Source organism: Nyctibius grandis, chromosome 11 (genome assembly GCF_013368605.1).
Source record: "Nyctibius grandis isolate bNycGra1 chromosome 11, bNycGra1.pri, whole genome shotgun sequence".
NCBI classification, from domain to species: domain Eukaryota; kingdom Metazoa; phylum Chordata; class Aves; order Nyctibiiformes; family Nyctibiidae; genus Nyctibius; species Nyctibius grandis.
Genome location: NC_090668.1, coordinates 24,523,442 through 24,538,931, shown reverse-complemented (window position 1 = coordinate 24,538,931; position 15,490 = coordinate 24,523,442). Strand labels below are relative to the sequence as shown.

The 15,490-nt window shown below is 48.8% G+C and overlaps 1 protein-coding gene across 1 annotated transcript in view; it reads left to right on the top strand.

Moving 5' to 3' along the window:
• The window catches only part of IGDCC4 (immunoglobulin superfamily DCC subclass member 4), a 95,654-nt gene that overhangs the window by 34,120 nt on the left and 46,044 nt on the right, over positions 1–15,490 (top strand). The window contains exons 2-4 of the mRNA XM_068410666.1: positions 126–455; positions 7,353–7,494; positions 12,644–12,777. Coding sequence (XP_068266767.1) covers positions 126–455; positions 7,353–7,494; positions 12,644–12,777 — 606 coding nt within the window. The remainder of the gene's footprint in view (positions 1–125; positions 456–7,352; positions 7,495–12,643; positions 12,778–15,490) is intronic.

Below are 15,490 nucleotides of genomic sequence, written 5' to 3'. Positions count from 1 at the left end.
GGCTGAATTTCACCTGTTATCTCCTACCACACTCATGGACAACTGAGCTTCCTTCACTGCATAATACTGGGATGGGATTAACCAAGCAAAGCAACCGCCACTGCAACGCTGTCTTTTCTTTGCAGGGAGGCTGTTGGAAGGGGATTCTCTGGAGCTGAGCTGTAGTGCTGGTCCTGCAAAGGTGATACTGGAGCCAAACCAAGTCGTGGTTTTGGACTGTAACCTGGCCCCTGTTGAGCAGGTGATCAATATCACGTGGAAGAAGAATGGGTTTCCATTAGTGGAGCAGGAACATCTGCATGTGCTTCCGAATGGATCACTCTTCATCTCATCCCAGGCTGTGGCAAAGGACAGTAAATATCCGGAAAGGACTGGCGCTGAGGGTAATTACTCCTGCGTGTCTCACAGCTCCCTAGGGGCTGTCACCAGTCAAACGGCTGAAGTCAGATTTTCAAGTAAGTGTTGGGATTTTTTTTTGTTGATTTTCCGGTTTTCCCCTCCTGGTGTTTATACAGACCATCTGCCTCCCAGAGAGCTTGAGATAAAGTGTCTATGAAATGAAATTCTATTAATGATGTGTGGGTGGGATTTGGGATAGTCCACAAATAAGCAGTGGTGTCTTTCTGTTATCCCACTTTTAACATCCTGTGAAACTCACCCAGGTAAGTGCCATCAGCAGTGAACTAACAGGACCCTCGTCACTCTCTGAAAGCCAGTGGTTGTTCTTGCAGAGAGCTCGACATTTCACACCCCTGAGTGCAGCAGCATCTGCCTGGGGAGGTGGCTGTGGGGGTGACAGCTCTGGCTCTCCTGGCCAAGACTATGATGGGCTTGTTGCCCCAGTGACACAGATAAGGAGCACTGCCCTGGTGAATGCAGCAGGTGCCCCTGGGTTTGCTCAGATGTTCCTGCAGGCAGAATTTACCCCATCTCAGCATGGTGTAACTCTCTGAACTCCAAGGGAAACTCCAGACAATGCAGAGCAGTGTGGAGGCTGGGACAGACATTGTCTCCATGACAAAGAGTCTGCAGCTCCACTTGATGTTGGGACTGTCTTGTGAGGTGAATATCTGTTTATAATGGAAGAGGTGAAAGAAAGGGCTCTTCAGGCTGTTTTTCTCTTTGGTCTCTGAGAATGACACTCCAAGATCTGAACCGCTCAATCTTTGCGCAGCTTTCAAGAATAAATTCCTTTGTATTCAGGAATGGCTCCTGGAGCTACTGTAAGTCTGTGAGTGCCAATAAATGATTCCTTGACCTACCAAACCAGTGAGGTTAGAAAATAATGCAAATACAGTAACACTTCCCTCTAGTACAGTGACTTACGTAGGTGTTGATGAACGCAGCTGCACAGCACACCACGAGGGCCGAGGTGCTTTTGCTCTTGCTCCGAGCTGTGGTAGGTGAAGATGCAGAGTGGATGTCCTAACACGCACTTTACACTGTGGTGTATTTAACCTCTGGCACCCTAGGCAAGGGCGGTCCAGGTCTGGCTAAGCACATGTTTCGGTCTGTGAGTGCTGCTGTAGAAACCAGCACTCCTGATGGTGGGTGAAGCCAGATCAGGAGAAAATCTTTGACCTTTGCAACAACATGTCTTCCTCTTCTGCTCAGAAAATGTTTAGCGTGCAGCACCCAGAGATTGCTGGTCACCCATCCCTCCTGTTCCCCCCTTTCAGTGATTTGTAGTGCCAGATAAATAGCTGGTTCCAGTATTTCATTAGGTGAAGGGACCCCTCAGGGCTGTGAAGATGGAGTCGGGGATCCTGCATGCAGATACTGTCTGGGGAGGTGGGAGACCTGGAGTAGGAAAGGCATCATTAATCCAGGAGGATTTATTCGGCTGCTCCTGCCCCAATCCCAGCCACCCCGAACTAGGATATATTCCCGTTTAGGGGTGACTCGTGTTGAAGTTTGCACCATGCCTCTTGCCTGATGGGAACGGTTTGTGCCTCTGTTATGGATCTGGGCTTATTGTTTGATGTCTCATGAGTGAGAACGGTGGAGACATCTCAAAACGAGGAGACTGACTTAAATTGCCCTTCCCTCCCCCTGGGTTTTTCCAGAGGAGCGTACATAGGTGACATGTCTCTCCATCCCATTCTGAGTTTCTCCCAGGTGACCTCTCTCCTTGTGCGTACTCATATGTCTTCTTTTATTACCATCTGCCCCGGGGAAAGTGCTGCTTCTCTGGCACGCACACGCACCTGACATAACACATTCATTTCTGAATGGAGAGCAGCAAGGGAATTGATTAATGAAATGCATCTCTCACTTCAATTTGTTTTGTGGGTTGGGCAGAAGCACTGGCTACATTAGCATTCAGCTGGTGCAAATGAGGATTGTAAAGGCCTTTTTTAACATCCCTGCTGCAGAACACAGCAGTCTGTCCAAGGCTGTTTATGTGGAGATGGAGTGAGTTATTCTTTGTGCTGATTGCCCTGAGCACTGCAGATCAGTATGGGGCAGCAGAAGAAAACCTGTTCAGCAGATGGGATATACTAACCCTGCCATCACCCTGGGCTTCTGACCCGCAGTGTGTTTTCTTCCCCGGGCTGGGGATCCATCCTGGTCGGCCACGCACACCTCATGGCCGTGGCAGCCGAGGAGGAGCGGGTCTGTGCCGGCGCTTGGCGTGAGTGTGCCTGTTAAGTGAGCAGCTGCTCAGGCTGATGGATTAGGTGTGCGGGTTTCTCCAAGCCCTGTGGGCTCCCACGTGGAAATCCCAGGGGCGTTAATTTAGTTGTGGGAAGGTGTAGCTTTCTACCTGTTAATAACTACATCTGCGAAGATTTGTTAAAGCTGTTAATTTAGCTTAAACATTTTGTGCGAGGGAGGTTCTAGAAAATTACAGTAATTGTGACTGTCAGATGAAGACGTTTGCTGTGCCTGGAGGGAACGGCGTTGCGTGGCTGCTGGCAGCGAGCACAGGAGAGGTTTGGTGTGTTGCTGCACCTGGAGGGACAGGCCACAGCAGGACCCAACGCACGTGGGCTCTCGTGACCCGCTCTCCACACAGACAGCGTCTCTTCCCCGTGACGTGTGATGTGTCTGGGGTTCGAGGAAAGGCAGACTGGGATTTACTCTTTATTTTAAGCATTTCTTTTATAGATTTTATGCTGTTTTGTGGATTAGGTGAGTGAAGGCTGGTGACTGTAGGAAGAGCCAGGCAGGAAAACCTCCAGCAGATGAATGCCCAGGCTCTGGACCCTCCGCAGATGCGACCTGCAGATGCTGTTTCGAGTAGAACTGGCGTCTGTGAAGAGGCAGGAGCAAGCCCTGTATGGGTTATCTGGGCAGGCCAGGTCCTGTGCTGCCATATGGCCCCGCAGCCCCAGCGCTGCTCTGGCTCTGCCTCCACCGCGCTCTCCGGCCGTGGCAAATTGCCTCCACGACTTTCTGTGCGTGTTTCCCTGCCACCCCCCCGGCCTGTTCAGAGGTGAGCCGGTCAGAGATGGCTCGTCTGGGCTGTGTGTGTGATCTCAGGGGAGGTTGTAGTTGCCCCCGTGTTAGAAATACCTACTAATAGTTGTAAAAGATACAAAGGGGACGAGCACAGGGAGAGTCTGGGGGCAAAGCGCTGTGGGAGAGAGCAGCAAGCCCCTTTCAGAAGGCTGAATTCCTTGCATAGACTGCATTTTCTGCCTGGGGTGTAGTGTTGCTGGCTGGCAGGCTCTCCAAGCTCACCGCCTCCTGCACGGATCAGGCTGCTGGGAGAGGGGGAGGGTGCTGTGTTTCACCATACTGCAGTCACCCCTGGGCTCGGGGCTAAAAGCCTTGGCACACACGGCTTGGCTCCAGCTGGGTTTAACATGTCAGCAGGGAGGGAGCTGCGTGCTCCATTCCCGAAGGCGCAGAGCCTGGTGCTTTGGTGTGTTGCTGAGGCCGATTTGCTGTAATGCTCTTCACCTTCTCACCTGCAGTTGGGTAATTTTTACTGAATGGCCTATTAAGGTGTTCAGGGTAATCGGTGAAGCAGGGCTGGGAGGTGTTTTGTGGCTCGGGATGGCTTTGCAAGCTAAACCCTAGCTGAGGCGTTGAAAATAATGTTGAGTATCTATCTGTCATCTTTGTTTCCCTTTTCCCCTCAAGCATCTTCTTTCCCTGCATGAAAACCTCTCACTTTGCAGCACTTCTTCCATCAGAACGTGTTTCTGGGAGGAGAACAGCCTGCAGAGGATGCTTGTGGAGCAGCGATAAGCCTGGCCAGCAAGTCTCTCTCTGCCTGAGCCTCGCCGATGCTGAGATCCAGGCTTCTTGTTTGGTCCTGCATCAAAGAAACATTTTCACTGTTCTTATCTTGTTTTGGTGTTGCTTTCTGTGCACAAAAGATCCCTGTTCATGTTCCATCCTCTCCTTCACTGGGGAGGCTGCAGGTTGCTGCTTTCAGAGCTTGCAGAGGTAATTTTTTTCAGCCTGTTCCCAGCAATTCCCGCTATCCCCATCCTGATCCTGTCAAAGGAAGATGACTGAGCTGCTCAGCCTCTGAATCCCACCCCAAGAGTTATCATGAGCAAGCACGAACAGGCAAAACAAGGTTTGCTCTGCATTGCCAGGGTTAAACCTTGGGCACCCACTGAGCCCTCAGCCTTTGCTGGCTCTGCCAGGAGCTGTGACTCTGCTTGGGAAGCCTGGCTGTTCCTGCGTGCTTCTTGGAGCGGGAGGGACGCTGAGCTCCCTAATCAGGGTCGCTGTTTAGTCACGCTCCTCCACATCCTAATGAGAAATCTGTCACGGGTGCATTTCTTGGCTCTTTGCTTTTGATGAGCCGTTCCGGAGCCCGGCATAGCAGGCAGATGGGGCTGGGTGGAGGTAAAAGGCAGGATCTGGTTCTCAGCAGGGAATTCCAAGCTTGCAGACACAGGTCTGGCAGGTGATGGGGAGGAATAGCCAGCAGCCCCTTGCTTTGGGACAGGTTATTGTGTGGTTAACCCCAGGAGACACTGTCACCTTTTGTACCCCTTTGCACTTCATGCCAAAATGTGCAGAGGTAAGCCTGGCCCCCTAAATGTCCCGCATCTCTTACCAAACTGTGTAGGTTCTCTGGTCTCTGGAGACTGGTCTAAAGCTGCTGTAAACTTCAGCACCTCATCGTATCAGCTTAGATGATGCCGCTTAATAATGAACACAAGAGAAAGAGGTGACCTGATGTGAAGCAGAGGTGACAGAGATCCCGACAGATTTCATCTTTTTAGAAGGGTTCCTGCCTCCCGTCGTGATCTTTCGGGGTACACGACCCTTCAGAGCCTGCCAAAGTATTCTCATTTACACTTGTAGGGTGAAAAGAGAATAATGGGAAAGAGCATTGAGGATATCTGCTGCCAGGTGAAGCTTGTTTTGGTGATGCCATCCTGAATGTGCATTTGATGGATTTTCTTTTAAACTCTTGGGTTCAGCAAGTTTTATTAGCATGAGCTTAAATGATCTTGCAATCCATAGAAATTACTCTGTGTTAAAGCGGTCTGCAGTGTATACTTGAAAATACTAAAGCCGTTGCTTGAATTGGGGCCTTACATACTAATTTTTCAAATTTTTTTCCAGGAAAACATTTTTCATTGCCATTTGTATTGAACTGAAAAACTAGACTTGGCAGACAGCTGGTGGGAGAATTCAGTCTGTAGCTGCTGCGGAGAGCAGCGAGTTGCTTTGAACATGATAACTATTTAAATTAAAGAAAAACACTAATGACAGCTGAGAATACGCTGAGGTGAAAATGGGTTGTAAAAGCATTTAATTTTCAAAACTGTACACACTTTCTCAAGCTAACACTGCAATGAATGTGTGTGCATGTATGTTTGTGTGTGATGCAGAGAGAACTTCAGTTTTGGAGTCTATACAGTCCAAAGCAATGATGGATGTTCTTGGGACGCGGTGGTGGGACAAGCACGTAGTTGTGTTGGAGGACCAGAAGGTCACTTGGAGTCCTAAGCACAGCGTTGTGCTTGGCCCAGCAGTCAAGCCTGTTTTCTGGCTGAAATGTGTGTTTAGTGTGCCACGTTCAGGATTTCTGGTACTTGTGTTACAGCGTTGCTGGGTGAATTTGTGTGGCAGGGTAGGTTTAATAGCAAAGGTGTTTTAACAGAGACTTACTGAAAGCAGGAGCCAGTTCTTCTGGTGAAGAATACAAGCTTTCTGCCCCCGTCAAGAAGCCTGCATGCATATTCAAAAGTCCACCGTGTGACTGAGGTGCCTTTGGGTTTTGCTATTGATAGGACAGATGCTGACAGCCCCGGGGGAGGGCTTCTGCTCCGCTGAAAGCAGCAGGGTTTGGCTGTGTGCTGGAAGGGGGGGAAGATCATAGAATCATAGAATGGTTTGGGTTGGAAGGGACCTTAAAGATCATCTAGTTCCAACCCCCCTGCAACAGGCAGGGACACCTTCCGCCAGACCAGGTTGCTCCCAGCCCCATCCAACCTGGCCTTAAACACTGCCAGGGAGGGGTCAGCCACAGCTTCTCTGGGCAACCTGTTCCAGTGTCTCACCACCCTCACAGGAAAGAATTTCTTCCTAATATCTAATCCAAAACTCCCCTCTTTCAGTTTAAAACCATTCCTGTGTATGAATGATGGGAAGGGTGCAGTCCAAGAGCAATCACAAACATTAGTGCCTTGTCTCTGAAGCAAGTTCAGCCTCTTTAGTGTAGAAAGAAGCATATAGACAGGGGTGAGCCTTGGAGAGCAAACAAGTGTCCTGGCATGTATGAAATCCATGCTCCTCCTCTTAGCAAGGTGGCTGTGTCTGTATTCCCCTGGCTGCATCTCATCTGCTTGAGTAGGATGAAGTTGGTTTCTGCAGGCAGAGCTGTTCACTGTGGAGAAGGAGGATCATAACTCTTGCGGTCTCTCACCCTAGTCTCCAGCCTTGCCAGCCTGTGGGCAGTTGTTTTGTGTAAGTGACTTGACATCTGGCTTTGTTCTTCCTCTCGCCTTGTTTTAATTTCCTCTGGCTGCGGGAGTGCCACAAGGCAAGGGGAAACTCTCGTCTCTGGGGCTTGTTGCACTTCCCCCCCTTTTTTTTCTCATTCTACGTGTCCTTCCCAAATGGAGCAAGTGAACAAACAAGGAAGCAATTTAGGAAGGCAGCTGCTGAAACCAGCTAATTGCCTGTCTTTTTTCTCACACTGTTGCCTTAAAGGAGAAAATGAGGCAAGAAGCAAATTTGCACATTGAAACCTTTCACTTACTGTTGTTAGGACTGCTGAGGGTCTGTAGGGCATGGGAAAGTGAGGGATTACATTTCAGGGTATCTTTAGGAGAGAAGAGCCTTCCTCTTAACTCATGCATCATAACGGGTTTGCATTTCTCAGCAGAAACACTGAGGTATTAACTTTCCTTCCCTTCTTCTTTCCCCAGCATTATCACGCTTTTTCCAACAGCCGGAGTCGCAGACAGTGGAAGAAAATGGCATGGCCCGGTTTGAGTGTCGGATCGAAGGACTGCCCTCCCCTGTCATCACGTGGGAGAAGGACCATGAAACGGTTCCAGCAGAACCCAGGTGATTCCCTGGTTGCTTTCCTGGGTCAGCTTGAGAAAAAGCAAAACAAAACTTGACCATATAGGACGAGGAAATCCTTCATAAAAAGGCAGAATGAAGAGAGAAATGATAGAGCAGGTTTGGACCTGATAATTAAGTGATATAAGAGGAAGAGTTCAAGTGGCCCGTGCAAACAGGTCCATAAAACACCCAAATAAAATTAACTTTCCCTTAAACATCCAACCCACAAAAAAAAAAAGAGAAAAAAAAAAAGCACCAAGCCCTTTATTATTGCTGATCTCTTGTTCTGGAACCTTTGCCATGATGGACCAAGTGTTCACTCTATAAAAGATAGTTTCAAGGAAATGAAATTGGCTGGAAATTGGCTGATAAACAAAGTAACTGAGGGTCGAGGCTCAGCTCTCCAGTGGCCTGGAAAGTCTGTGTGCAAAGATGTACAATTTCAGCACAATTTACATCAGCCATTTGCTCCCCATCCGGAGCGTTGGAGAGAAACCAGGAAGAGCGTGCAGAGTGGCAGAGAGCAGCGTAAAAGTGAGCAGAGAAACGTGAAATTGTGCCAGTTCTTACAGCACAGAGCCTGCTCCCTGCGAAGGCCTGTGGGCATGTGGCACAGGGCACAGCAGGCTGAGGTGGGGACTGCCTTTGGCTCGTCCTTTTGTGTGAAGTTTTGGAGGATTGGGGCCTGGAGTGAGGAATATTTCTGCAGCTGACTGGAGGGGTACAGCACTGGGGCATGCCCAGCTGAACTCCGTGATGTGGTTTTCCTTTCATTTTGGTTGTGGTTTCAGAGACAATCATTTTCTTCACTGTTTTCCTGCACAGATTTATCTCAGGGTTAATGATTCTTCTAGAGCACTGTGTGCTCAGTAACCTGGGAGGTCTTTCCATTTGTTTTATTCCCATCTTTAGAGGTCATCTAATAAAAGACCCTGAATTTTCTTTTGTTTTTGGGAAAAGAGTCCTGCAGCATGATACCTTTTCCTTAATGAAAGTCAGTTACAGGCATGAGAAGAGGATAAGCCATTAGCTGGCTGTTGGTCTGTAGATGTCACTCCTGCGGGGGATCAGTGACTGCATTGTCCTTTAGTTCTTAAAAACTCGTTTTCTGTTGAGCAGAAGGAGCTCTTTCCCTCCCAGGGAAGGTAAGCCAAGAGGCAGGAGGAGAGGAAGGAAAGAGGGATGGGTAAGGTTTAGGAATAATTTTACAGCAATGACTATTTCTGTGAGAATAACGGCTTATATCCTTGAGTCTGGAGTGGGGCATGTAACGGTTTATAGGAGGCTGTTGCGTTGTAATGAGAAGCAAATTAATTAATTAAAAAGAAAGAAAAAACAAAAAAGAAAGGATTGCAGAGGGAAGCGTGCCATAGATAGGGCAATGGCTTTTTAATGAGACAGCTCGATGGATGTTGTGAAATTACTTGCTCAGAGATCGCTTTCAACACGAGCAGCCTGAAAATTGTTTTCCTTGTAAAAGCCAGACCGTAATCTCTGGCTGCAGATCCTGCTTTTTAAGTCATGTTTTAGCTAATATGCTTTTTCAGAAGGATTTGCTTTTTCGTTGTTGTCTAGTTGTTGTTGTTGGATTTAATATAACTGGCTTTCGAAGGAATTAAGTGGATTCCAGGAAACGCTGGCTGCCAACCAGCGCGCTCTGTTATCCTCACCCTATCATGCCCGAGGACCAGATCTCAGGCCAGCCTCTGATTGCTGTGGACTCCCTCCTGTGCACACATCTGATGAGCCTGTGAAAATGCAATCAGTTGGATAGGTAGGCGTCAGGATGATGATTTCATATTCCAGAATAGCAAGGTTAGGTGTATGTACAAAATCAGGCTCTGGGGCTATAGATACAACCCTTGAGATAATGCTACTACATCAGTGTTTGATTTATGTTAAGAGGGATAGAATAGTCATGGCAAGCTGATATTGCTTTTTATTTTTTCCCTTTTTTTTTTCTTTTTTATGTTGATCTTGCCTTTGGGCACTCTCTTCAGCCTTTGCCCTTGGGTGCAGGTTCTAGCATGGTGCCACCTCGAAGGTGCTGAAGGCTGAGTTTAAAAAATACTTAGGCAACCCAAAGGGTAGTGAAGTGCTTATTGATGTTTTCAGAGCACCCTTCCTGCCCTGCTGAAGTTCAGGACGAAATCTAACTTTCATATGTGAGTAAGGCCCAGAAGTATTTTGCAGTTCTGGCTCTGAAGTGCTTTTAAAAAACATGGTCTTAAATCTGCAGCAGCTGCTGAGAGGTGGCTCGCAGGATTCCTCTAGACTGCAGTTGCGCTGGGGTGTGTGCGCTACATCTCTTGGCGTAATCTCTTCTCTGTTTTAGGTGCTGGCTGGGCTTCACACCAGGCTCCAAATTGCTGTTTATTTTCTCTAGAGCCAAGATGAGTACTTGCTAAGAACTGGAGGTCTTTGGAGGTCTGCACGTAAACACGTACTCTACAGATCACATGGTCTGCAATCACAGTATCTTTTTCCACGTTTTAGCTAAGTGAGGGGTTTATCTGTGTGGAGAGTTTACTCCTGTCATGTGTCAGGAGTGCTCGCGTTCACGTACAGAGCTCTTGAGCTGTGAGCAAAAGTTCTTGCAGAATTTGAGCAACAAAGCTGCAGGTTCCTAACTTGTCCTCAGGACTGGTGCTTTAGTCTGTTCTGTGTATATTCAAAAAGCTGTGAGCAAGGATGTGCTTATTGGGGAGAAAGTAAGAAAGGGAATTGGGCTGTTAATGCTGGAGTATTCTCCGCTATGCACACAGCGCAGCGCACTGAGCTGGGGGGTTGCAGGGTCTGGACACAAGGCAGCGGGGCTCGATTTCAGTTCTTGAGCGCTGCCCTTGTAATGGTCACCGGAGAGGTGAGCAGCCGTCGGCCCCTCTGTGCTCTCTGCTGTGCCCTTGCTCCCGTGTACAAGATGGGGATGATCCTGGGGGTGGAGCAAAACGCCCTTGCAGCCTGTCTGGAGTCTTCTAGTTCAGGGCTGCCAGGAGCCTGAAGAGCTGGAGGCTTTGTGAGCAGCTGGGAGAAATTGTGGGTAGAGACATCCTACCTTTGTTCCCTCCTTGCTTCCCTGGGAGAGCAACGTTCACCGCTACCGTGCGTGCCCAACAGGCCGTCCTGCATTAAGTAGATCTCTGCACTGCTGGCCTCGCTGAAGGGACCATCTTGAGCTACGTGTTGATTGAGTCTCCTCACTCCCCCTTGCCTCCAGCTCCTTCTCTCTTTAGAAACACAGTGGCTTATTTTCTGCCCTCAGGAGAAGCTGAGTGTCTTGGCTGAGTGTGACTGTGGACATGGTCCTGAGCACCCTGACCCTGCTCTGAGAGGAGAAAGACCATAGACAATTTTCAGAGGTCCTTCCCAGCCTCGGTGAATCTGTAACACAAAATTGGAGTGTCTTTTTGTGGCTGGGAGATGCCTTGCCTAGTGTTTAAAATATGTTGATATTAATTACAGACTCAAATAGCAGATGCACGACAAAAATAAACATTATCGCAGTGGGAGGCTTTGCCTCCACAGAGCTGAGAGGATGCAAATATTTGTCTTCTTTCTCCTGAGTCCTGATGAGGCATCCTGATGAGGGCTTTCTGGGTACCACCTCCTCTGAAGTCTCTGGAGCTTGATTCTGAGAAAAGTGTCTTTGTGAGTAGCAGGAGCATGGCTTTAGGGATGTGGAGCAGTTGCCCTTGTGTACGTGGGAAGCTTCAGCAAGTCTGTGTCCATGAATCAGGCTGTAGGGCTGTGCCAGTAGAGACAATATGGTCACTGAAGGAGCTCTGTTAGCTCTTCTGTTTCTTCACCAACTGTGAAGAGGACAAGTGATGAGCTCAGATTGCAGCAACTGAGGTCCAGGATGGACGCTAGACTCGCAGCAGGAATATTTGTCTCTGGAACAGACTGCTTAGGGCAGGGGAGGTGTTTCCATTGCTGGAGATTTAGGATAAATGTTTGCAGGAGCGGGTGTGCTGTTGGTGACCACGGCTTGAACACAGGATGAGTGATCTCTTAAGGTCCACCTGGTTCCATGACCCTTGCTCATGGCACTCCAGCTGTCTCAACACCTGGAGAACCACAGTTTTACTTATCGGGTGTACTTGTTGGGGTCTTTGTGGATGGAAGGGCTGTCATTCATGGTTATAACTTGTCTTTGTGCTGTTCCCGTGGAATAGCTCCTATCCCTCCCCTTAGCAATTGCCTTTCAATGTGTCCTCTTCATAATGAAGACTGATAACCCCGAGCTGCCTGTCAAAGCTCGGCAGCTCTGTTTATAGAGGCTTGCAATTAAAAATGGATCTCATATATAATTAAAAAGGATCACGTAGGCTTTGTGCCTTGCATTCAAGAATAAAGAGGCTGCCATCTAGGAATCCAGGCAGAAAATGGAGATGCTGACAGCCAGCTCCTACTTTTATGCTAATTGCTAATCATCTGCTTTGTTCAGTATAATGCAGCAAGGATTGTGTTCGTGTTGTGAGCCATGGAGCCATTTCACTCCGTGGAAGTGTTGCCCTGTAGCACCCCATGGACAAATGGGGGGATACTGAAGGCCCGGCTGTGAGTTTGTCAGGTAGCCAGAAACTCCTGGAAGAACAAAAGCAATCGGCACAACCCAGGAATGGTGCAACTTCAGGCGGCTGTGTCCTGACTGCTTTGGGCCAGGTAGCTGTGTATCAGTTGGTCCCTTCATGTACTTGAGGTGCAGCAGAAAAAGATGATGGTCAGACTTCTTTGCAATGTGTTTTTTCCTCTGGCTACCAAACCTTTGTGAAAAGCAAGTGGTGAAACTGGCTGCGCTGTGTGCGAAGGCACTTGTACACTTGGAGACATCTACAAATCTGTGTGTAGAAAGGTGTGTGTGTGTGTACGTAGTTGTTTATACTACACAGGGGGTTTGTATCAGCAAAGCCCTGTTGGCCTGGTCTCCCAAAAGCAGATCCTATGTTGTGAAGACTCCAAGGTCTGCTGCTTTTTAAGAACCACCAGTTGGGTTGCTCAAAGGTTTCTTGATCCCATTCTGCTGTGGTGACCAGGACCTGCAAGTGGTACATTTGTAGGAGAAGAGGAACGGATAAAAGGGCTTTGAGTTGATGAATAGATCAAACAAGGCATAGCCTGTCTCACACTCTTCCTTTTGGTCACTCAGGTTTATAACTCTTCCAAATGGTGTCCTCCAAATCGTGGATGTGCGGGAGAGTGATGCTGGGGCTTACCACTGCGTGGCAACCAACAGCGCCCGGAAACGCTACAGCAATGATGCGGTCCTCAGTGTCCTGAAAGGTAAGGTGCAGACAGGAGCGTGTTGGCCTGGGCATGTGTCTGCCAGATAGCCATGGTGTGTGATGGCAAGCTGAGCTGAAATACAAGTGACGATCTCTCTTGCTGGTGTGGCTCTGCACGTGGCAGGGTTTGGCCCAAACTTGCAGACAAGGCGTTTTAATAAAGATTTCTCTTCACTTTATGAGCAGGATAAGCTGGCTGGGTTGGGAGGTACTGCTACCTGCAAGTCACAGCTGGATGCTCTGCCCAACCCCAGGACCAGGCAGCCAGCAATAACAATGGGGTTGTTTCTGTCTGTGCCCAGGGTTTTTCTTCTGCAGGTGACTTCTGCAGGTGGATTTTGACAGCCCTAGATTCCTTTATGCTCTGGGGCTCTTGGAAGGGATCAGGCACCCTACTTGCACCTTGGGGAAGTGCAGCATGGTTGTAATCTTATCTCCAGTGGTCTTGGATGGCAAGACAAGCAAAGACTGGCACGGACAGAGGAAAATGCTTGCCCAAGCTAGCAAGAGAAATGGTTGGAGGCTGGAGTGGTTGGCAGGGCTGTGTCTGCTCTGGGTTGCTAGCAGACTCCAGAGGAGGTTAAGCACAGTGACATCCGACCTGCATTCTGTGTCTGTATTGCTGGCTCTTTGCTGAGCTGTTGGGTAGGCTCCAGAGATCTTTCTGTGGTATTTGGGAACAGCCTCAGCCGGGGTTTCTTCTGGTGACACAGACCTTTGGAGCAAGGCTTTGGGTGTGAGCTGTCCTTCGCCTCCCAATCTGGGCCTCAGTCTCTGAGTACATTTTTCTCTGTAAACCAAGAGTGCAGTGGGCAAGTCTGGGCATGAGAACGTAGCTGAGAGTGTAAGTGCAGTGGGGGTCTCTAGACTCCAGCATCCTTCCCAGCACGCCTGGCTGCCTCCCCAGTGTTGTATAATCCCCATCCTGCAAGTGGACAAACTCCCCAGGGCTGGGAGTCTGGCTGAGTTGTCCCTTCTCTCTGGACAGTGCCCCTCTGCTACGCCTGTCTCCTGTTCGTGCTGACCCCGGTATGTTTTGTAGGCAGCTTTAACCTTGAAAGCTCTGAAATCCTTCCCAGCCCCTTTTGCCTTTGTTTAGGATTGCGTTGCTTGGCATTCTGCTACCAGTGTATTTTCACAGAGATGGCTTTGCTGTTCATCCATCAGCAGGGCTTGTAATTAACTGTGGAGCCTGAGAATACACCTCTGATCAATGGATTGTGTCATGGAGGTAATCTGTGTGGAATCTGCAGAGAATTTGTGAGCGGTTGAGTGCTTTGTATCTAATTGCCAGCCCCTGCCAGATCCTCTGTGTGCTTAATGAAGCACGGAGGCGAGGGGAGCGCTTGCTATGGGCAGTTCCACACTCTAGAGACAGCTCCCGTGTTGGGTCTGGTTTGCTATTGATAAGTAATATTGATCAAGCTACGAAGGTGAATATGCTGTCCTTGGCATCATAACTCCTCCTGCATAATTGTACCTTGTAACTCTGCAATGTTTAATCTGCTTTGCAAATGGTGGCAATGGAGGAGGTTAAATGGGAAGCGTTCCTTCTGGAGCGCCAGCCGGCCTGAGCAGATTTCTGCCTGGAGTTCTCACCCAAATCTCGCTTCTGCAGCACCACACCACCCGCTGGCTGCAAAAACAAATATGCGAGGTTGAGTTTTTCACCAGATTGAGCTGATAGTGATGAAAAACATGCCTGTTAAATCTGTGGGTTTTTTTGTAATTGGGGAGAAGTATCTCTGAGACAGATGGGAAACTGCAGTGACCTGTGCAGGCTGCAAACTCCTCCATGAGTGACTGGCATGATATTGATCCTTTTTTGTTTCAGCACTTCACCATCAGAGGCACATTTTGGGGTGCCTGGACCTGCTTGAGGAGTGTTTTCCTCCCTGTTTAGAAGCAGCTGATAGTAGTTGGAGTGAAATGGTCAGGGAGAAATCCTTTGGTGCTTGTAAAAAATAAACCCAAATTAAACCAAAACAAACAAAAAATCCCAGGGTAAAAAAAACCACAAAAGAACAATAGCCTGAAATACAGCTATCTTGTGTTGCTTGGCTTGCTTATTTGGAAATTTCAGGGACCAAACTCCTATGTGTCTGCAGGCAGGAGAAATGAAACTACTTCTTCCCTCCCTGCTGATGGCTAGTGAGTCATTTGTGCTGAGGTAAGAGGGGAGTCCAGTCTTGCAGCCCAGCTGCACCGCCAAGGCTCCTGGAAAAGGTTGTACAGTGGGACCTAGTGTCTCCTTACCAGCTGTGCCTGCAGTGCTGATGTCCCAGTGACAGCACTGGGCAGTGCTGCGTGACAATGACCGAGTCTGTGTGCTCGTGATGGATTCTGGGGCTGTGCTGGTTATAATGCAGACAGAATCACAGAATCAATTGGGTTGGAAGAGCCCTCTGGGATCATCGAGTCCAACCATTGCCCTGACACCACCATGGCAACTAGACCATGGCACTAAGGGCTATGTCCAGTCTTGTCTTAAACACATCCAGAGATGGTGACTCCACCACCTCCCTGGGCAGCCCCTTCCAATGGCTAATGACCCTTGCTGAGAAGAAATGCTTCCTCATGTCCAACCTGAACCTCCCCTGGCGAAGCTCGAGGCTGTGTCCTCTTGTCCTGTCGCTAGTTGCCTGGGAGAAGAGGCCAACTCCCACTCCACTACAACCTCCGTTCAGGTAGTTGTAGACTGCCATTAGCTC